Source organism: Cebidichthys violaceus, unplaced genomic scaffold, assembly GCF_023349555.1.
Source record: "Cebidichthys violaceus isolate CVI_PGR_0920_01 unplaced genomic scaffold, fCebVio1.0.p SCAF_25, whole genome shotgun sequence".
Taxonomy (NCBI): Eukaryota; Metazoa; Chordata; class Actinopteri; order Perciformes; family Stichaeidae; genus Cebidichthys; species Cebidichthys violaceus.
In genome coordinates, this window is record NW_027176428.1 from 6,075,956 (window position 1) to 6,099,699 (window position 23,744).

Genomic DNA, 23,744 nt, shown 5'->3' on the forward strand with positions numbered 1-23,744 from the left:
TTATACTTTGACTCCACTAAATTTCAGAGGCCAATATGTATGCTACTTTTACTGCACTACATGTATTTGACAGCTTAAGTTATACAAGTAAACTTATAAATGTGGGATACTGCTTTAGCCTACAGAAAATAAATTCCAAATGTAGATAAAAAATAGCTCCAACTAGGCTAACTACAACACTAAATGCTACTTTACTTATAATTCATCAGTCGAATAAATCCCTGATATGAAATGTAACAATGACAGGGGCCCTTCTGCCTCCATAATGAGGGCTTACATTTTTTTTATATCTTTGGCTGCTAATACTTCTGAAGTAACATGAATGAATACTAAACCTTTATTTGCAATGAGGTATATTTACATTGTGGTATTGACACAGGTCTATATTTAAAATTATCTTGTTGAGTTTTCTTCTAAATAAAAAAGTAATGTTTACATTTAGTGTTACTCACCAACATGCACTGTGTGTATCTTTGAGGTCTGACGAATATGTTTCCGTCCTAATAAATCATTTACAATGTCGATTTTGAAGTATTTTAAATCCTGCACTGTTTACATCCATGCTGACTAGCTTGCAGTTGTCTTCTTCTCTGCCTTTGATGGCGCATTGTTGCATATCTTGGCGTATTACTTCCACCTGCAGATCAGAGGAATGGAGTCACACCATCGGTAGGACTGAGAGGATTGTGTCACTGAAGCGCGCGTGCCATCGCGCGCGTGCACGAGGCGAGCAAAACGGGGACCTGCTTAATGAAAAATGCGCTGCTGGAGGTCTGAAACGGTACAGGGAAAACTAAGTAAAATATCAGAATAATTCTTATACTACTTTTTGGAGCACGCTGTCAAAGGATATATAAATATATAAATATAAATATATATATATATATATATATATATATATATATATATATATAAATATATATATATATATATATATATATATATATAAATATAAATATATATATAAAAATATAAATATATATATATATAAATATATATATATATATATATATAGACATATATATATATAAATATATATATATATATATATATATATATAAATATATATATATTAATTGATGTGGTTGAATAATTCCAGGTTTAGCTAAAAAGGTAGATTAAGAAAATATTGTCAGTAAAAAACTAACTTTCAACCGTAGACAAAAACAAATTTCCATGTGAGTGGACAATAAAGATGTCTTATCTAATCTAGTTAGACTCTGTATTTATTCACACAAAACATGATACATTTTCTTCAATAAGGCAGCACAATACTGTATATACATACAATGATCTATATGTAAACCATATTTTGACTTTATGTTGTTATTTCTTAACAAACAACATGTCATTCTTTACGATCACTAGCAAGTGGAAATAAATAGTTTAGCAAGTCATGTAAAAGAGTACCAAGTCATACTGTTAGTACATCCAATGCAACAATCCTTTACTCACTGCAGTATTTTGTCATTATTGATATATTTTAGCTGCAGTTCGACGACTTACTGGGATATAAAATAACCCTTTTTGAGCAGTAAAAGGGGCCCTGTGGAGTTTTCTTGTTAACAAACAAAATATGATTACATTCAGTGTCACTAAAACTAGTGTGTATCCTTGAGGTCTAATAAACGTGCCATAAAACATTTGCAAAATGATTGTTTAAGTATTTTACATCTAGTATTGTTAACATCCATCTCTAATAGCTTGCAGAACTCATCTACACTGCCTTTTCTGGACCATTGCAGCATTTCTTAGTGAATTACCGCCCGCCACCTGTTGATCAGTGTAATAGTGTGAAGTAAAACCATTGGCAGGAATTTGTACCACAAGTGTGTCCTCGTCTGCGTGCATTAGACATACAGAACAGGGACCCACTCCGAGAAAGACCGCTCCACAGCACTACTAGAAGTCTAAAACTCCACAGGGAACCTTTACAACCTCCAACATTGGTTAAAAACCAAACAACAGAAACATTAATTGAAAACAACTAACATAAAATATATTCCTTTTCACAAACATCATCAACAGTAATGGCATTTTTCATTATTTCGATTAGCATTATAAGATACATGAACACTGACATCATCATTGGGTGCTGGAGTGGGTGTCATTCCTAAACAATAGGAGGCGCTTGTAGTTTGAAAACGTGGTTGTGACTTAAAAAATGTGACCAAAAACGCTTTTCTTTTTTTTGTGTAAATGTCCTTCCACAGTTATGGGCGTGTTGAATGTATTGTACAGAGCGATGTTGGTTCGATACCCATTCTCTTCACAGCTGACAAGATTGTACAATCATTTACAAAAATATAATTCTATTCTGCATTAACAAGTGACAGTAGTGATTAGTACTGGTTTAGACAGGACATTAAGTGACTAAAGTGAATAAAATACACAAACCAGTGACACTATAAAAATAAGAAAACAACATCAAGCAATAGCACTATCATTTATATCACTGCATACAAAGCACAGAATACTGTCTGCTCATACGATACATGAGCAGCACTAGATGTTCCCAATGCCCACAGCCATGTCACTGAGCTGTTTTTGACCTGCTTCCATTCATGGGAGGGTCGTGTTTCTAAAACAGGCCAACAGAGCTGCTCTTTAGTCCCGTTTGCCTGTGCAGTGTGCCAAAAAAGTCTGAAATCAAGCCTCAAAACTGCTGATTAATTCAAACACAAGCAGCATCAAACACTGTTTGGTATGCCAGGCAAGTTTTTTGTAACTGGAAAGAAACACCAACTTGTCACTATAATCTTACCAAACATGGTAACACAAACCTAATTTAGCATTTATAAGCAGTATATAAACAATTAATAAGTGGTTTATAAAAACAACTGTTATTCCTCCTATGAAGCATCTATAACTGGTGTATTAGCAGTAAATCAGTGTTTAATAACACAGTATAACAATTACCATATTTTCAGTAGTTTTAAACACACCTTCAAATACTTTTAATCCTACTGTACATCTATACACCTCATGTAAACAGTTATATGATTTATAACACACTGTAAAATTGTTATACTGTAACAATCTCCTATATGTTAACTATTCAAGATATATGATTACAATTTATTTCAACTGTTTTAATGTTATCAAACATTCATTTAATGTTTACACATCAGTAGTGAATGTATGAAGGTAGATTTGTGTCTTTATTACGCAAACAAAAAAATATGTTTCTCGCACTGCAATCAAAAATCGAGTTTGTAAGTGAAAATATATAAACTGAGAATAAATTATTTGTTAGTTTTGCTTATGAAACTATAATTTTTGGTTGCAAAACAAAAACCTTTGCTTTCAAAACGAAAAGCTACGGTTTCAAAACCAAAAGCTACGGTTTCAAAACGAAAAGCTACGGTTTCAAAACCAAAAGCTACGGTTTCAAAACCAAAAGCTACGGTTTCAAAGCTTTACGTTTTGGTTTTGGTTTTGAAACCGTAGCTTTTCATTTTGAAAGCAAACGTTTTTGTTTTGCAACCAAAAATTATAGTTTCATAAGCAAAACTAACAAATAATTTATTCTCAGTTTATATATTTTCACTTACAAACTTGATTTTTGATTGCAGTGCGAGAAATTTGCTTTCAAAACATTTTTTTGTTTGCGTAATAAAGACACAAATCTACCTTCATATGAATGCTTTATCGGAGAACTCATAATAACAAAAACATGAACTAACACACATAGTATAAAGCGTTATAAACCATTCATGTACTGCTTCTAAATGCTTCTTTTACCAAAAATATAAGGTAACTTTGACTGATAAGGCAATGCAGTGACTATAACTCAACAAAACAGGGTCATTCATGTTTTTTAAAGCGTTGGATTTGTAATATGAAATATTGAGATTATTCCTTCTATCTCTCAACATCAACAATTTACACTACACCTCAAATCTGCACACACAAATACACACTCACAGACACATAAAAGTCGGCAAGGGTGTCTTCACACAACATGCTTAAACAGTTTCAATTCAACGGGATACGTATATCTAACTCACACTGTTTAACCGGCTATGAAAAGATGTGTATGTCTGAGGAGAGAAGTGAGTGAAACGATCTGAAGCAGCATGAATGTTGAGTTAACAGAAGCTGTAAGAAATACATATGCTGTCAGGAACACGTTTGTGCATTTTTTGTGAAACAATTAGTGCATTAATTGATTAGTTAATGGACAGGCAATTAATCTGCAAAAATTCTGACAAACACTTATTGGTTTACACATCTTTTAAGAAAAAAGCAAAAAACCTTCTCAGATATAATCATTTACTAGTTATATTTTGTCTTCCACAATAGCAGACTGATTTTGTTGGAGTTTTTGTAACATTAGTCAGACGAAACAACATTTATGTTACCTTGAGAACTGAATTTCTAGGGAATTGTGATGATTATTTTCCACTAATTTAAGTTATTTCATGGATCAAATGATCAATTCATGAACATAATTGTTAGTTGCAGCCCTAGGCCCAGTATCATAAACATGATAAAAGTAACAAACAAATATTATCCTTGCACCTTATCTGTTGTATAAGTCGATTTGTTTAATTGTGCTTCTAGTTCTCTTTATAACTGAATTTTAGCACATTTTCTTTTCAATACTGAACTGCTGGTGAAATATCTTCACGATGATATGAGGATGGTGTTCTTTATTAGGGAGACCGTCCTTTCACCAGAAACGTCATGTTCAATACCTCCTGACATCAACTAACCCTCCCACTAAAGTGACTGAGCGAGACACTGGCTGAATGTCATTTCAGGAGTGTGTGTGAGTGTGTAAACTCTCGGCCCACTCACTCTACTCTATGTGACGTTACATCATACGTCCGTCATATGGAGGGATAGACCAAATCAAAGGTTCAAGTGCACTATTTTATTGACCAGTTAAGCCACAATTTGACTAAAATATACTCAATTAAAGACTAATTTGCAGATCTGTACTCCCCATTAGGCACACTTTGTAGGCAGCTTTATACCTTTAAATAGCAAAGAAGGGAGATGCGTTGCCTGAAGACTGCACTGATAAATGAGATTCACTCACAGGAGTAACTGCTCTGTAGTGGACCCTGACCTTGGACCTCCCTGTGAAGCTATAAACACATTTCCTCTATCAGACGAACCATACAGCATCACAAACATGGATAGAGAAAAGTCTCCAGGGTTCTGAAATGTAAAAAAAAAAAAAATTGTTCAAAGTAACTCCAGGTGCAAACATCTGCAGCTAAATTCATCAAAAGATAATCATCCTTGACAAACACACACATGCACCGCAAACACACACACACACACATCTCAGCTGTAGTTGTAGGTGAAGTTATAAGAGCTAGGCTCCTTCGGCACGGGGGGCGGGGCTTCGGGGATGGTGATATTCTCAAGGTCGAGGAGGCGGAGCTTCATCTCCATGCTGATGAGAGTATCGAGGTCACTGCGCGTCAGGTCACTGCCCATCTCTCTGCCCAGCAGTGCGCACAGCCCGTCAGTCCAGATGCAGTACTGCCCCGAAAACACCACACAGAGGAACATGCATGAGACCAGCGCATCAGTTAGTTCACGCTGCTATGCAAGTCCACAAGTTGTAGGTTAGTTTGTTGACTTGGACATCCAAATTTATGCGAATATGGTACACGTTTGAAATTAAAGTTGCATGGTTTTGACTGATATACCGATATTGATGATAACCGCGATATTTAAAAATGAAATATTGATATCACGTTAACATAAGATAATATTAAAATCACGCTTTTGTAGTTATGGTACAGTTATGTAATTAATTAGCAAAAAAATAGAAAACACGCACAATAAACTAAATGTAGGATGAATTTCACTGATAGCATTATTATTATTACTATTATTATGTATTTTTTCACATTTTCTAAAGATATGGCGAGATTATCTTTATTGTGAATTCTTTTAGCCATTATAATCATGTACTAAAAATATGATATTGAGACAGTTGTTCCTCCATCTATTTGGAGTTGTGTTTCTGGCCACCTGATTAATGTTTCTCCAATATTTACTATGTCCTCTAGCTCTGTTTTGATCTCCACCAACTCATGAGGAAAATAGATGGCTCTTTAACTGCTAAATGCTCCTGTCAAACACATTCGACCCATTGTTAAAATTAATATTAAATCATGTAGCTTTAAGCCTCACTGTTGCTGAGCTTACCTCATACTTGTTCGGTGCAACAAAATTGAGTGTCTCATCGGGATCATAGAGGACGGAGAAGGCTAACTCCAGCACCTCCTGAGAGAAGCAAACATGAGGAAAAACAACACACTCAGTGACAGCAAGGAATGAAAGAACAGCCATGTGACTAGAATGACAGTAAAAAACAAACTAAACTAATACCTTGTTTTGTTTCAGAGCACTTTTCTCTTTCATATGAGGGCAGTCCTTCCCGGTCACCACAGATTTGATGTCAGAGACGGGGACTGAGAGGAAACATAAAGCGACGTTTATTCAGGTCAGCCTACTGACAGATACAGTGTTGTCTGCTAGTGAATGTGTCATCATGTGTGTAATGAAAAATGTATGAGATGGGAGATGGAGCCACGCAAAGAAATAAATGCATCTTACTCTTGTCGCTGAGTAGCTCAAAAGGCACTTCACCCTGAGGTGACTCATCGAGGTCTCCGTAGTGCAGCACTTTGTGATTCAGTGAGAGTCTGCAGAACCAAAACTTCTCTACAAAAGAGGCAGAGACACAAAACAACACAATGCTTAGCTGCTAATCAACAGCAGCAGTACTCCTACCTCAACAGAAAATAAGCAAAGGGATTGTATTGATACTGTATGTACCTTGCCTTCGGCGGTTCCCCAGCTTGCGGAAACAGCTCCCCTCACACAGCCGGTTGAGTCGCTGCTGCTTGATGAGCTCTAAGATCTCTGGCTGAATTCTCTCCCGCAGCTCACTGGAGGACAAATACGGCATGAGCAACAAAAGGAAAAACATGCATAAATGTGCACAATACTATACAATTATTTATCTTTACTACACACTGACATGATGGGAGGAGACTGGAAGTCGTCCTGACTCATTCTCTCTGACTGCCGCAGACGCAGAATCTCTGAATAGTTGAGGCCTCGCAGTTTATTCTTCAGCTGGTCTAAAGACGACGGCTTCATTGCCAGAGCCCTGGTGATCTGCTCACGGACCACCTGCATCACCTGCTCAGGGTTGAAGCACATATGCACGGAATAAGTGAGGAAAGGTGGAATAAAAACATATCCTAAATATTAAGAGGTGATGGGATAAACGTTATCAGATCTAGCTGCATTGGTCTTTAGTGATTGTAAATATTGTTTAACTTGTAATACAGTGAACTAGGGTGACCAGATGTCCCGAAAAATTTGGGACAGTCGAGAATTATGAACAGTTGTCCTGTATCCCAAATGATGTCCTGGGTCTCCTCAAAATTAGACTAAAAATGAGTTTTGATTAGTTGTAGCCTAATAAAACACGAAATACTGATAATTGTAAAAGATTTTGGGGATGGGGACTGTCACGTCCGCAGCTCAGATGAATTATGGCTGTTGTAGTTGTTGTTTTAGTTGTGTATAGCAGTGCCGCAAATTGACAAACAACCACACACAGCGGCCTGGTGACCATCAAGCCAAAAATACAAAAACCACGGCTGCCTTAGGAGACACCGACAGAATGTAATGTACTGGAGTCCACGCCCACCGTGGCCATTTGACTATTCCCACCTCTAACTTCTCTATCCCGAATTTCACCCATGCTCATCTGGTCACCCTACAGAGAACCATTTCTTTACCATTTAGAACTTCATTCTGCTGACAGACATATTTCCCCATTGAAAGGCACAAATATTTAAAATAGATAGTAGATGGTCCCAGGTATTCTGTAACAAGAGATTCCCTGTCCATTTGAATAGATGTCTGTATGAGTAGTAATTGATTTAAATGTGATAATCTGGAAAAAGTACTTGGAATCAAAATAGACAGCATTAAGAATACTATTGTCATGTATTATTTAAACCTACAGCTATCTGTGTCAGGGGGAAGCTGACTTTACACACAGCAGAAGAATAAAGCTGCTACTGAAGTTTCTAAATGAGCTTAAATGAAGCCCGACATACTCAGATTCATAGTGAGCAAACTACAGTATGAATCAATCCTCCAGGATTCTTAGTTATGCAGTTCATACATTAATTTCTTTCGTTTGGGTCCCTCACCTTTTTTAAATTATAAAAGTTCAGCGCAGAACAATTTCCAAGTAGAGAGGCCTTTATTCTATTCCATGTTCAGTTCTATAAATATCTAATAAACAGTATATCTGTGAGCTCTGAGTTAGAAGGCGATGACACAATGACAGTTGGGTCAAAGCAGGGAATGTAAACATATATACATATATGAATAGGACTGTGTTAACGACGACTGAGAGAGCGCTTTAGTCTCAGACCTTATTAAAGTCCTCAGCTGTGGCCCTCATCTCCTTCCAGGTTTTATTAAGTAGCTGGATGCAGACACAGAAGAACTCCTCCCATGCCCGGTCATGAGTGAAGAACATGGGGTGGTAGTCGTTGCAGCCCTCATTAGCTACACACAATAAAACATTAGAGAAGAAAAAGTTAGTATGAGAGGCATTTTGCTCTCTCACACACACACACACTGGCCTGGAGTAACGAGTGTCACACCACAATTTCTGAGCCATAAGTACAACATATTCACCTTGTGTCAAACACAGATCTACTTACGCAATTCTCCAACCTGGAGAATCTCGCACAGCATTCGAGTGAGTTCGATGGCACACCGGCCGAAGGGACATTCATGCTTGTCCTCTCGGCTGCTGTTCTCTAGCACAATCTGCCGTGAGTGAGAAGACATGTTAGATGTGGCACCTCTGTGAGTTGAGCAAAGTCCTGCATGAGGCCAAAACCCACCCTGATGTATGTGTCCTGGTGAACCTTTGCGAGGTACAGCATGTTGTCCAAAGCCAGCATTCCCGGAGGAGTCTGGGTGAAGTCCATGGCCGGATTCACATGGTTCTGCATTTAAAACAGAAATGTTAAAGCAGTTTTAAAACATACAACACAAAATGTAACTGATATCTATAGTGGAGACTCACAGTGAACCCCAGCATCTTATAGTCCTTGGTGTACATGGCCTTTCTCTTTTCTGTACCAGTGGGGTCATTTTCTCCATCGAAAGCAATCCTTCGCAGCTCAAATATGATGTCTCTCTGAGCCTGAACCACAGCAAGCCAACATGTTATCAAAACATTCTGATGACATTATTCACATTTTTCTTAACATTTTTTTACATTATAGCAGCTACAACAATGATAACAATCATTTTTTACTTTTTTTGGAATTAAAAATCTAATCTCAGGGAAAATAGACCAGAAATTACATTTCCGCCTGTGGAGCATGTACACAGTGCACTTTATGCATGCTGATTCAAAGGACAGGTTAATTATGTTAATTATCTAGTCCTCTTTTTACACTTAATGCAAATCTATTTGAGTGTAAAGCCAACTGAGAATATTAAAACATTTAAAGACACCGATCAAAGTTTGATTAACCATGTTGTTGATTGATAGATTTCTTATATTCTTTTACATCTAAAAGGCATTTGTTGTACCTCACTTATCGTGTCATATTTTAACAGATTAAATGGCAACACACAAGCCAATGATCTGCTGAACACAAAATTCCTGATCTACATTTTTACCTGGTCATTGGGATCCATTTTGGTCATCATTCGTTCTTCCAAAAGGTTGAAGGTCAATACCTGCAGCACATACAGCTGATGTGCCATTTCTGCTTTGATTGGTCGATTTCCTCTGATAACATGCTGATGAAAGAAGAGCACTTACTTAAGAGCAAAGCCTCTATATTTGGCTACAATTTATGCACAAACGTCACATCAAGTCACAAAGCACAAAAATAATCTGAAAGCCTCATGAATTGTTCTCTTCCACTGAAGGAAAACTAAAGGTTATCTGTAACTAAGAAAATCAGCTGAAGTCTCAAGACAGAAAGCTGAACAGCGTCATAAAACACACTGTGAGAGCTCAACAGGTAACCAGGTCTCCTTAACAGACAGACAGGTTTTGGGTCTTGAATGCAGTGTCTTCCACGCTAAAATTTGCAGCCAGTTCAGTCAGACACTTCCAGAAGAGTCGGTGCCAAAAAGAATCATTTTCAGAGCAGATTTTGTATCCCATTTGCTGGTTCTCTGTCGCAACTCTCTCCGAGTGAGTCAAATCTACACATTCTGAACTGGTGGTCCCAGAGATAAAACTTTTAGCCCCCCAACGACCACCAAACCCCAGCAAAGGATAGCCTCAAAGAAGGCTGAACAGAAATATTTTGTATAAAGAAAGTTTTCCAATGTTTGATTTAGCCACTATAATCAAACCCAACCACTGGGAACTCTTCAAATCCTGTGTTCACACTGGGATATTTCACAGCCGTCTGAAAGCTTAATAACCACTAAAGCAGAGCGTTAACTCTGATGTGCAGATGTAATAGACAGAAAAATACTTTTGAACTTTCACTTCAGATTTGATACTCACATTGAGGATGATGGATCGCAGGTGTTTCTGAGCCAAAGTGCTTGCCATTTCCTGAGGGTAAAGATACGTTATTCCAACACAGAGGGCTGATGAGGGAAGATGCTTTATTACACAGCAAAGCAGAGGACAGCAGTAACTACCAAAGTCTACCTACAGCAAATGGGAATTTTAAACAACTACTGAAATGCAGAAGCACTCTGAAGCTATGTTTCCATCACTGGTTTTAACTATTTGCCCTTCACACCTTCTGTAAAACATTTTTTAATCTGTCAACACAGTCTGTCTGCTGCTGCATGGATTATATAGCGGCTTTCAATGACACAGAAAGAGATGGAGAGTGAGGGAGGAGAAGGGCAGTGGGATGGAGAGGACGGTAGGAGATGCTGAGGGATGTGTACTCACAGTGAGGTGCTGCTCCAGCGGGTTAGTATACTCCTCCTACAGATTGAAGGGAGGGAGGAGGGACGTGGGTGTAACAGTGATGGAAACAAAGAGCGCACACACATAGACAATGAGATACAGAGATACATCACCGGCACAGCATGCAACGAAATAAGAACATAAAACAACAAAATGTCAAATAAGAAGTAGTCACAACATTTAGCTGTATGAAAAACCTTCACATGGCCTACATGCCGAATCAGACGACCACACATTTATTGGTTCATCCAACTGGTTTTGAAAGGATTTTACAAGCTAAAGAGCAGTGAAATTCTATCAACCCACAGAGGAAAATGTGATCTTTAAACCCCCTTTTATGCATGAAAATCATTGTGGTGTCCTGATGGCTCCCTTAGTGGAGATGTTAAATCATGTAACCTTAATCTGTCAAGGATTTTCTTCACTGTAAAAATAAACTGGAGAGACAACTGCTACACTGCTGCCAGAATTGCTGCATGATTCTAGAATTATTTTCAACAAGTCTCCTTCATTTGAAAAAATCAATATTTTAAAGAGTAGCTTCACTGTAATGTACTTGATTTTAGTACCATTAGTGATCAGCTCAACAGTGCCAGCCACATTCAAGAAGTACTGTGTGTCCCTCTGATGCATTTATCTCAAAGAACTGACTCAGATTGCCCTCCAGTGGTCAACAACAGCAGTAGGAGATGACAGCATGTTCTAGGACAGATGTCCAGACATACTGTTCTTCCTCATACAACCCACAATGAAATTAAGTAAAATATAATCCCCCTCCTCTTCTCACAATGTCATTGAACCCTCCGCCTTCATACCAACTCTGCATTTTCCATCAGCACTTTCAAAACTGAGTGAAGATTTTTTTTGAAGACACAGGATTTGAGGACCTTTTCGAGTTTTGGAATATACATATTCCACTATATAAATATTTTCAGTGTCAATTTGCCCTAAATTCAATGTAAAGTGCTGATTTACAACTAGGCTAAAACAAACACATCTTTCACAGTCAGTCAAAGTTGTGTTTCTGACGCACACAACATCTCACTGCCTCGTCCACTTGATGTTGCTATTGTGTGACATTTGGTCAAATTAAAGTGATTGATTTAAGTGTTAAGATTAATTAGTAAAGACAGAAAATCCAGCATGAGCAGCATTAAGGTAGCTGTTTGTCAAATATTTTACTTGTAGGCATTTGTCATCTCCTTTTAACAGGCCCATGTCCTTCTTTTCCTGCATATCTTCAGCTCTCACTTCATGAACTATTATTACTAATCTATACATAAATTGCAATTTACTGTAAAATAGTTGCATTTAGTTGGATACTGAAATCTGATATGGAAAAGTCTAAGATTGTGATTGATAAATAGATTGGAAAGATCTTTCCAACAAAAAATGATGTCTGCCACAATTTATACTACTTATAAAAGTAAAAAAAAATGTATTATTTAAGTGATATTGTGTTGTGATGTAGGATGTATTCTGTTCAATTCTCACTCTCTGTGTATTCTCTGTTTTCCTCCAATTTAATTCCTGAGATATTATTTTCCCTGTCTAGGATAGAAGCTTTTAAGTCTTGTTTTTCTATGGTAAAAATGGTAAAATACATACAAATCAAATCAAATTCTAACATAGAGAACCATAATTATATACAAAACACACGCAGGGCAAATGACAATGTGTGAAAAAGGATGAAACGATGCAGTATGCTCATGCACTGTGTGAGCTGTGACAGAAGACATCACTGCAGGGTGAGCGGAGCACAGACAAATGACGTGACACTGATGAGGAACATACTGGACAGACATCCAAAGAAGCACTCGCTCCTTTAGTCTTTGTATATTTGGCTGTTTTCTGTCCGACTCTGTTTAATTAACCGGAACTTAATGTCATATTTTAGTATATTTGGAAGTCACGCGAATGATTTTTCATGCCACGTTTGTGAAATAGTGAACCACTGGCTGGCATTGAGTCCAATGCTTGAGTCAAATATAAATAAGCATTTTTTTAAATAAATTTAGCAAAATGAATCTTAAATTACTGCATTCTGCTCGGATCTGATCAAAGCACTTTGTCGATTTGTCACAAGCAGTCAGTCACCCTTCAGTTGGTCTACCTCGCTGAGCTATTCTGAAATAGCTGCAGCATAACAAATGTGAAAACTTCAAAAGGAAAGCGAGTACTATTTTGAGTGAGTGTGTCATTACAGCGATGACTGTCAAGACAGAATCCTGACAGCTGGCAGACAGACGTCTTATTCATGGGATTAGCTTTAGTAACCAACCTACTGCTGCCACCATTAGCAGCCAGAGAAAGACAATAACTGCAGCTCTGACACCAAAAAACATGTGACTATTATGAATAAATGTCAGTCTTTTATGTATGGGTGGCTTTCTCAGAGCGCAGTGTGAGGCTGGAACATTATTAGTATTCTAGCTTTGTCTATCTATTATGCGTATTCAGTGCTTTTCTCTAATACAGGGAACTGACCTGCCGTCTGTCTTCTGGTGCCTTCAGGAAAAGAGCGTTGATGAGGGCGATGGCGTATGTTTGGATCTCTTGGTTTGACCTGAAGGAATATCAAGCATTGCAACAACCAGTTAGAAGCATCATGCTCCACAAATGTCCATACAGAGTTTTAACTAAAGAATAACAACTATGCTCTCACTTTAATCACTATCACTACAAATACTTGGGATGGGTGCAGGATGTTTAGAGAACCCTCTTTCACACCGTTTTGAATAATTGTATGATATTCTTCATTTTGTTTTACAAGCAGTAAAACTAAGAGTATCTTCAACATATCTAAAAGTCCTTGGAAATATATTTATGAGCATAAAAACACCAAAACCAACAATGAACAATCCTACTAAGAAGTATTGCCTAATACAGATTTTTCCTATGTGCCGTCGAGCTCCATTGTTGTCAAGAAACTATTACAAAAACATTTAAGAGCAACACTGTTGCACTGGTTGAAATGTTCCATCAATAAAATTAACAAGGGATTGTTTTATGTTATGTTTAACAATCCCACATACACTTTCCTCCCACAACCCAAGCCCAGGCCCTCATCGCAGTTGCTTATGTCGGAGTGTAACCCATGTTGGGCTGAGAAGAGAAGACGCTGAGCACAGTGTATAAATCCGCTGCTGAAAGTAGTCCTCAACAAGTGGACTACTTGCTTCTGATTCAGTAGGGTTTGCTAAAAACTACAGTGCCCAGCTGTTTTAGGAAATTATGTACATGAAGCGTACATGTGACCTGTTTTCTAAGGATTATGTCTTCGGATGAGAGAGTTGTTTTTTTTCTTATGGGATTTGTTTACAACAAGAACGATATAGAATAACATCAGCCGTGGTTTTTGATAGGGGTCATCTAAGCATCCTGAACTCACACTTTAAAAAGTGCCACGGGCCAAATATCGTAGCAAATTTCTAATAGTTTATTTCCTAAGTTACCCCACAATGCTACATTCACACATCTGCCCCCCCCATATCAGAGTGCATGAAGCCCCTGTGCGTGTGTGTGTGCTCACACTTGCAGATGCCCGATGAGCTGTCCAACGGTGATCTCTTGTGCCACCCGATGGTAGAGGCTGTGGCTGTTGAGGACCATGCTCTCCAGGATGGCTAGAGAGCGCTGCAGGATGGACACGTCCACCATCGGCTGGTTCACATAGCCTGCAATCTGAGTGAGGACAGAGAAGACCAAGCAACACGAGGATGACTCTGAATCGTTAACGTCATCAACTGATTCACTTCACAAGAGTTTGTAATCCTTAAAAGATTAAAATCACCAAGTTCCCTTTCCTTATGAAAACGTAAATCTATTTGTAAAATAAAATAAAATCAAGAGTTCAGAAAGTTTTCAGGAGACAAATAGTCACACAAACTACACACTGAAGGAGCTTGATATAATGTGAGGAGTTGCTAAGCAACTGCAGCCACTCTTTTCCGGCATGTAGGACGAAAGGTTTATGAAGTAATTAAATAAAAGTGTATGAATAAAAAAGGGATTTAAAACCGTGTAGATTTGTCCAGTGGGCTCTCTGTGAAACTAAAATGTCAGATGAAATGCTCTTTTGTTGGAGGTACCTGTTTGATGAAGGAGAGTGAGATAAGGTCCCAGGACACAATGCCATGATCCATTAGCTCCAGGAAGGCCGTGAGAGTGAAGGCCAGCATCTCACCAAAGCTGAAGGAGGCAAAGAACAGTTAGTAGAGGCCTTTTCACATCATCTGACCTGGTCCAACAACCAAGGAATAAAACAGAATTTGTGCTCACTGGGTGCCACTCTCAACAAGACGTGCCAGCGTCCCAATGCCCTCCATATTGATGAACTCCGCTGCAAAGGTTGGGTCTGCGGACAGCTTGGCGAGTTCTTTCAGAGCCTCCAGCCGAGCATCGATACCGTGGGATTGGATCCTCTCCAGGAGCTGACGAGCAGCGCGAGCCTGTCAGACACAAAGAAAACTCACTTTCAGTTTATAATTCACAGAATTATTTGAGTGTGATTTTAAAGCTGTGCATCAGGTCATTCTTAACCAGACCTACACAAAAGTACATGCAAATTATGTTGGTTTCACGTATTTGATGCATTGTCTCCATATGCTATTAGTGTTAAATAACTATGATATATGATATATATATATATATATAGATATTACAGCCTATTTCATATGTTGTCACCCAACACGGGGGGCCAGAAAGTCACGTATTTTTTGATTTCTTTCACATTTTACATGCCTTTGTCTGAATAATTGTTTTATGTTTATATGACTATAAAAAGCAAGCAAGAGAACTGATGAATAAAGCATTAAACGCAACATAAATAGAACATTTAGGCACAAAGCATGAATCAAACTACTTTGAATATGATAGGTCAAAGTTGAATCAGGAAGTCGGCCAAGAAAAGACACAAGTTGTTATGAATCCGAATTAGTGCACAGCGCATTGGGTAGCACTGTTGTGTGTGTTTTGGTGGTGGAGGCGTGAGGTGCACCCACAGTGCATTTGGGAGGAAGGGTGGGACTAGGAAGAATATATTATCATACATTATTATTGAGGTTGGTATCTACCATGGCAAATCACATCAACCCTTTTCATCCTTTTAAAAGCAGTGCTCTGTCAGGTTATGGAGTAAAGACAAGCGTAACTTGCAAGACACAAAAAGTTTTCCTGCACCAAAGTAGAGTTTGGCGATGTTCATGTATAAAGACCTTTTTAAGTCACTACAAAATAAGAATTAGAAAATTGAAGGAGCAGCCAGAATACAAACCAGTTACTCATTGTACAAATAGCTGACTGTATCTCACTTTAAGAATATTACAATTTCAAAACGTCTTGAAAAAGACACAACTGAACAGGAATAAACAAAGCTGACTCACGGGTGAAATGGCTAATCGAAGGATGGTCCCGTTCTTGATTTCACCACGGCTCTATGAGATAATAAAGGAAGAATTTTTCAACACATTTAACATTAATTTACCATCAACTCAAGCTTAGGAAGAAAACAGTGCAGCTCACCTGTTCAGTGATGTAAAGCTGAGGGCCATCAGCATAACGCAGAGCAAACTGCTCTGAGCCGGATAAAGACCAGCTGAGGGTGAAGACAGGGGAGAGGGAAGGCGACTTCATCAGTTAGATACCAACTAAAGAAGCAGTGTAACTTGTTTTAATGCAGCATACTCAAGTATACATGAACAAAATGTTGTTGAAAGTCAGATTGCTCCCTCCAGCATTTGTATTTATACAAATGGCAAAAACAGAGATTGTGGAGGAGAATTATTCAGTGGGTGCTCACAGTAACGTGAAGAGAATTCTCAGTTTGAAATGGAAAAGGGAGGCAGTGGGTAGATACAGCTAAGAGGTGGATGGGTGAGATAAAATGTGCAATATTCATCACTAGCACAAAATCACATGCTATGATACAAGCAGACATGATGACAGATAAGGTATCAGCAGTTGGATCGTATCTCTGTGACACAACTGGTGTCTACACAACTGTGACCGGACCGGGCATCACAAGTTTAACAGCTGCCATTCTCTGACTCCTTTTCAGTCTTACATCATAAGAGTGCAAACATTTTATTAATATGCCATCATTTGGTAATTAAAATCAGATTACAAATCAATACAAGGAAACTATTCAAATGTGTGAGAGTAATGCTTACCCATCACATACTTCCCGTATTATTGAGGACAATGGTCTTTTCTGCAAACAGAAAAAAAACCTTTAAAACATACAAAAATGACAGCAGGTACTTTTAAAAAGATTACATATCCTAAATGTATTAGTCATGAAGGGCAATTAAATTAAATTAAACTAACACTAACAGCTAGTTAGAAGTTAGAAGAAGAAGAGTTATTAGAGACCAACTAAAGATGTGTTTAATGCGTTTTACACAAATACAGACCTGGTCCATCTCTATAAGCTGAGCATTAGCACCGGGCCATTCAATAGCAACTTTCACGATGTCAGCTGCGGGCGGCATGGCTGTCTTATCACAGCACCCTACAGAAGAAAGAATAAATTAGATTTATCTCTAGTAGAACTTCCCATGTTGGATTATTTGGGTATGATACCTGTTTTAAATCACTTCTAAAACCCTGTTTACTTCACTGTGACATAGATGCTATTAAATTAATGAATTGTGTTTGACAACTAACCTGTTCAGAATGTAAAACAAGTATAATTGAATTGTTATAAGTCAGTGTTTTTCTTAGTCTGAACTCCTACAGTAGGTGAAAATATTTGGAAGAGGAACATTTTTGGGGGGTTTTCAGTCTGTTGATTGATTAACTTCAGAATAATATGAACTAAAGGTTATACATCACCTAATGGAGACGCGTTGAGGGGGTTGGTCACTCTCACAGCTCTGCTGTACAAACCACTGAGTCAGCTTCCTTGTGAACACAGAAACCCACACGGTGGTCGTGTCAGAGTAAAACCTTGTTTTCTTTAAAAAGCCCAAAGTCTCAGTTCGGTCCATCTCTGCATTTTCTCTCCTCTGAACTGAATCTGTCAGTGAACGGATCAATAAGCTGCAAGACTGTTTTACAAAACCACCCACCCACCCGCACCCTCATGCGCGCGCACACACACACACACACACACACACACACACACACCTTGACTGGGTCGAGCGTTCTGCTTACTGGGCTCTGGGTTTGCTGTGCTTTGTTGCCCTCTGCATGCTATTATTATTTCCAGTAAATATGTCAAATATACATCCCATTTGTTTCTTTAACAACCTTTTTTTTGACAATTTACATTTTGGTTTTGTTCCAATTATTGTGGCATCATCTTAGGTTTCTTGATTTGCAACACAGCTATTTTACGGTGGGACATATAGAGAGTCTGACCTTTATTATCACCCAATGTAGCTTATCACAAATATATATTTGTTGGCCGATAAGTAAAGTAAAGTTGCAATACATTTAGAAACATCTCACTCACAATTCTCAATTTTGCTTACAGACAAATGTAATGTACAACACCATATCCGGTGGTATATTGCTGCCAGGTTATTTAAACTCTCCTTCTGTATGTTTTATATAGCTATTAGCCTCAAAACTCCTGAAAAGAACGCTGGAAGAATGTGAAAGAAAACACTATGGTTATATCACCATTTAACACAGTGCTTGACAAAGCAGGGTTCACAGATGTATTACAGTGTCCTTTGACTTTCTTCATATTTTGCATGTGAGCAATGAATAATTGAATTCAGAAATAAATCATATGTACTGTATGACCCACAAGCTGTGTAGAGACATCGACAGTTTAGGATTATAAATGTCTGGCCATCGGCTCTCAAATGACATTTTAATGCTAACGCTCATGTAGATCACATATTCATTCTAATTCAATTTCTGTTTAATTCAACTCATTGCAAGAGGACACTATTATTTACCTACAAACATTTCCTGCTTATTATAACAGCTACATTACCGTGGCTACATTGACTGGTGCACCAACGCTTATTAAACTTGTTTCATTATTTCCTCTAAAATACAAGAGGAAGAGGAACACAGCAGCGACCGATCTTTGACGACAAAATGAGATCTCTCTCTCTGCTCTGATGTGAAATGAGCATGAAAAGCTGTCTGACAGACTCTGTGGGTGATTGGAAATCGTTGGTAAAGAAGAAAAAGACTTTGCTTGTCTCCAAATGGCTCTTTGCATTCAGGATACAAAACATTTTGTACGACTTAAAGCTGCTCATTTGAAAATAAATCTTAAACATCACCAAACCGTTACCGGTTAAACAACCTGAACCAGCCTGAATTAATCTTCCAGAGAGGTTTACCAGCATTATAGTACATTTAAACACTGCAGCACCGTTTTTCTGAGCTTTGTCTGATTCTATAAATATGTTCACGTGTCAATTTACGTCAGAAATGGCCCTGACGTCTCACACTGTTGTCCTTTGATCATTCATAAAACAAAGAAGGTTTTGCTCTGAAATATAAGTTGTTTTTTTTTAAGATAACAGACTCAGCTGTCAGAGCATCATTACACTACAGCTGCTGGCTCCTCATGATGAAGAAATCCTCAAGTTGGAAAAATACTAAATACTAAGCACCCCCTGAATCCTTTCATCTCAATAACTTTGAACCACAGGATCCTCACATTGCATTCTCCAAATAAGTTATCACAAATTAGAGAGATTAACAGACTGATACAGAGTGATGCATGTGTGATTAACAACAACAACAACAACAACAAATGAAGTTGGATTCTGCAAATGATACGCAGTGAAAACTGCCAATTCAATTCAGAGTCTAACCAGCCATCTGATGGAGCGACTGCACCGCCTCCACATTTTCAAGCAGACGGCCCACCACGTCACATAATATGTGATCTCTCGGCCCTCTCTGAAAAGTTTGTTCTTGTATTAAAAAACATGGAGAGATGTTTTACTCTGTTGCTAATCTAAACTTTCAGCACGGACATTTGGCTAAAGATATGCAGTGTTAAGCAGTGTTATAGCTATGTTGTTATCTATGTTTTCCCTTGTAGCATAGGACTATTGATATTTATGAGTTATCATCTATCAATAACATCATATTACATTTTTCATACCACAAATAATGATAAATAATTGTCTAAAACACTACAAAAAGTAATTTGATTTCTCCATTAATTATTTGTGAAATAGTTGAGAATGAAAGTTCAGGTTTGACTTTCCAACATTATCACGCAGTCAAATATAATTAACATAAAGTTGACTATTCAAGAGGGGTATTAGGTGTAATTTAGAATTTTCATATAATATTAATAATAACAATGGATCTGATACCATAATAATATAAGGTATCTTGTTCCAAATAATACATCATCTACATGTGGCTCCACATATTTGCCTAAAACTGAAAGCTGCAGCCGAAACAAGACACCTCAAATTTGGTTTCATACGTACCTGATAACTGTCTACCAAAGCCATCCTGATAAATAATTAGATTCTTCAGCATAGTCTGAATATGACTGGTTTATGTGACACATGGCTTAAACCAAATCGTACTATTAAATGAAACTCAAACAAGGTGGGGATCAATCTTTTAGTCTCTTTTCAATTTAACCTCCAGATGTGTTATTAAATACAACTCTTTCAAAGGCTCTTGAACTAAAACCATTTATATCAACTAGATAGAGCTTTCTGCTGTGACTGTCACATCCATGCTGTCAGATCACTTTCTTGTCACGTTTGAAGCGACACTAGCCTGTACTTGGAACGTTGGCCACTGGTCCGTCAACTTCAACTATACTTGGTGAGTGATTGCCTGCAGTCCTGGCTCCTTTCACTGCAGTGACAGGACTTGTCAAAACTGTGTTCCAGCGACTTAAAGACAGAGCTTCCTAGTCTTCGGGATTCAGTTCAGTTTCACTCCTTTCTACTGAAACAAAACTGTCAAAGAGGTCTTCGCCCTGGTTTAATGATCAAACACGTTTCTTGCAGGAGAAACTGTTAGTTTTTTCTGTTGTTGCTCTACTTTACAGCTCATGAATTTATTTATTTTTCTTCAGAAAAATAGAGATACAAGTTTAGTCCCTTGTCTCAAGTTTCTTCTACAGAATCTGCAGTGAAATATTCATATGTTGAATCTCAGATAGTTTCTGAAACTTTGAGACTTTCTTGACCCTCCTGGGACCTCTCTCTCTCTCTCTCTCTCTCTCTCTCTCTCTCTCTCTCTCTCTCTCTCCTGGCTGTCGGTTACCCTTTCCAGATGTTTTGGATCTGGATCTTTGTCCTCCAGGAGACTCTCTCTCTCTCTCTCTCTCTCTCTCTCTCTCTCTCTCTCTCTCCTTGTGTACATGCCATGTCTCCTTCTCCTTCAGTGTGAATGATGTGTTGAGCTTCTTGCCTCTAGTGTGTTCTGTCCTCTCCATGGTGGAGGAGAGGTTGTGTAGTTTAGGATCTGTTTGGCATCGCTCGACATCCTCCCTGATATATGCTCCAGTATGTTTACAATCTAGCCATACGTTTGTTTAATCCTGATTATCCATACTGTAATTTTACTATTTGGTCTATACACATATCTGTTGCAGGTCTGTTCGTCCTGGCAGATGGATCCCTCCTCAGTTTAAGGATAGAGTGTGTCATATCCTGTACAGATTGTTAAGGCCCTGGAGGCTAATTTGTGATATCGGGCTATATAAAAATAAATGTGCGTGCCCTTGAACGGACACACCTGCAATTACTGCTATAATTTATACCTGTGTGCTTCTCTGGTTATGACATATTTTGGTGGCTCAGTGCAGGATAGAAGATGCATGCAAAGTTTCGTGATTTAAACAGTTTTATATCTTTAACAATGCTGACATCTGACTGGTATATAGGTGGACTGGGTTCTACTGGGCTGCTGTACTGGGAGGTTTTAAATGAGACCACTTAGCAACTGTTCTGCACGCGCTGCGGTGGTAGCATAGCAACAACTGAAATCCCCCAGTGTGGTCTGAGCTTCGTCTCAAAAGACTCAACTTCTTTCTGTCCCCCAACTGCTACTTTTCACCGCGACCCGGATGTTTCTGACGCCATTTTACTATTCTTATAATGTGGTTAGGGGCTTCTGTCTCGGCTGGTTCACATAAAAACATTCACATATGTTGCTTGGTCTGTGAAGCGCCTAACTTTTATGATAGCTAGTTATAGTTAGCCTACGTTAGTTGAATACGCGGAGTGGCGCCCCCTCTGGTTATATACGGTATTTATCAAGAGATGACTGCTCCGTTAGTGGGAAAAAACAGCTTCGGCAATTTTCCGTTAGCCCCTTCTCATAACAAAATTATTAAATTAAGACAACAGTAAAGCCTTTTTGCATGAAACGCGATAATAACCCGCTTGCATGTTGGAAGATTGACCGTTTGTTGGCATGATCTGTGCTGGCTCGTCTCACAGACGTTTGAAGTCACTGTTCATGACGTTCAATACACGCTTTTTTATCATGAACTAATTAAAAAAGAAAAGGTTGAAGGCTCGGTTGACTGGTTATCGATCAGGCTGGACTAAAGCTGTGGTAAACCACGGGGAGCTCACACACACAGATGCAGTAACGGCTGCAATTTTGCAACCTTGTGGTTATTTCACGTTGGCGAAATCAATCACAACTCGTGATAACGTCGGTAACGTTATATTAAACATTATCACGGACTACATCGTGCTATATTCTAAAGGAACAGCAAACAGCAAACTCACGCGTTCTCACAGTCGGTACCAACGGTGTTCCTCAAAAGGCGGCCGATGTTATTCAGTCATCGAGCCAGTCTCTGCCTGCTCCTCCATTGCAGTCATGATGCAGCCTGTCTCCCGGCGCCTGTTCCGAGGATGTCCGGATGCTTTCTGGCTCTACTTTGAAACGGCTGCGTGGTTTTTACTGAAGCCTACTTCGCTGCTAATGTCGATGCTCAGTGTTACTCATGCAGTGCCAGTGATGATGCTCTAAGTATCTCTCCCTCTCTCCCTCTCTCTCCCATAAAATACTTTTGGAAAGGAGACACAATTCCACGCCTTGTAGGCGGGACACAATGTAAATGTCACCGTCTGCTGATGAGGCAGACCCTTGATCTAATTTAATTTGTGCACAATTAAACTGACATCTTCCTCAAATGCAGTAGGTGGGATGGCAAAGACGTGCACTGTTTCTGACTCACGCAGTAATCTTTGACGGGGTTATTTTTATGAGTCGTACTTTACACAGGGTGTGGGTATCCATGTACAGTATAAAGGGACACTTTTCTCTTTTCTCTCATTTGATTAACTCGTATTATTATTCTAAAGTGGTTTGGACCATTCAAGCTTAAACTAACCTAAACCTGAGATTATGACTAAATAAAATGCCAAATCTAAAATAGTAAGTCCATAAATATTGTTTGGTGCAAATCCTGCAAACATTTTAGAGATGCACCTTAATCGAGTGTCAGGGCTAAAGCTATAACTGATATTATCTGTTGTGTCCAATATCAGTATGATATTGATAACACTCCAAAAGGATAAATAAGGCTATTAAAAAAATTGTAATCTAATTTTTAGAAGGACTAGTTTATTTTCTCACGGTCAACATCGTTCATCTACTTGCTTTAAGTTCTTTGTTGAATGATATAAGATTCAAGTCCAACATAGAGACATTATTCTTGTGCAGTGTTCATTCCTAGGCACAAAAGAACGGGAGCTGTTGTAATTATCGATCAATACTTCCTTATCTGAACTATAACAACAATTTCCTCATGAATTGGTGAATTAAATGACCACCACCATATTGAGTGTCTCTAAAGACTTAA

The 23,744-nt window shown here is 38.3% G+C and overlaps 1 protein-coding gene across 4 annotated transcripts; it reads right to left on the bottom strand.

The window, feature by feature from the left end:
- Positions 1 to 1,208: 1,208 nt before the first annotated feature.
- On the bottom strand, positions 1,209 to 23,062 carry elmo2 (engulfment and cell motility 2). 4 transcript variants are annotated; one of them, XM_068720033.1, is made up of 23 exons: positions 22,663 to 23,062; positions 17,804 to 17,872; positions 17,383 to 17,480; positions 17,140 to 17,180; positions 16,493 to 16,565; positions 16,354 to 16,404; positions 15,251 to 15,420; positions 15,061 to 15,160; positions 14,508 to 14,653; positions 13,457 to 13,535; positions 10,952 to 10,987; positions 10,550 to 10,600; positions 9,703 to 9,825; positions 9,098 to 9,217; positions 8,913 to 9,017; positions 8,727 to 8,835; positions 8,432 to 8,568; positions 7,013 to 7,176; positions 6,808 to 6,920; positions 6,586 to 6,693; positions 6,358 to 6,440; positions 6,175 to 6,252; positions 1,209 to 5,499 (listed from the first exon to the last, which is right to left on the bottom strand). In XM_068720033.1, exons 3-23 carry the CDS (start codon positions 17,458 to 17,460, stop codon positions 5,299 to 5,301), a joined length of 2,166 nt encoding a protein of 721 aa, XP_068576134.1. In that variant the 5' UTR covers positions 17,461 to 17,480; positions 17,804 to 17,872; positions 22,663 to 23,062; the 3' UTR covers positions 1,209 to 5,298. The 4 variants fall into 4 exon arrangements, with proteins under 4 accessions (XP_068576134.1, XP_068576133.1, XP_068576136.1 ...); XM_068720032.1 differs by having other exon boundaries at positions 14,502 to 14,653; XM_068720035.1 differs by lacking the exon at positions 10,952 to 10,987.
- Positions 23,063 to 23,744: the final 682 nt, after the last annotated feature.

What these genes read in the sequence shown, in the direction of transcription:
- elmo2 (XM_068720032.1), bottom strand. Translation starts at nt 17,460, where the DNA reads ATGCCGCCCGCAGCTGACATCGTGAAAGTTGCTATTGAATGGCCCGGT. An exon ending in CACCAGAAGACAGACGGCAG is followed by an intron (nt 10,988 to 13,456) that starts GTCAGTTCCCTG and finishes TTCAATCTGTAG; the next exon opens with GAGGAGTATACTAACCCGCT. An exon ending in CAGCTGAGGACTTTAATAAG is followed by an intron (nt 7,177 to 8,431) that starts GTCTGAGACTAA and finishes AACCCTGAGCAG; the next exon opens with GTGATGCAGGTGGTCCGTGA.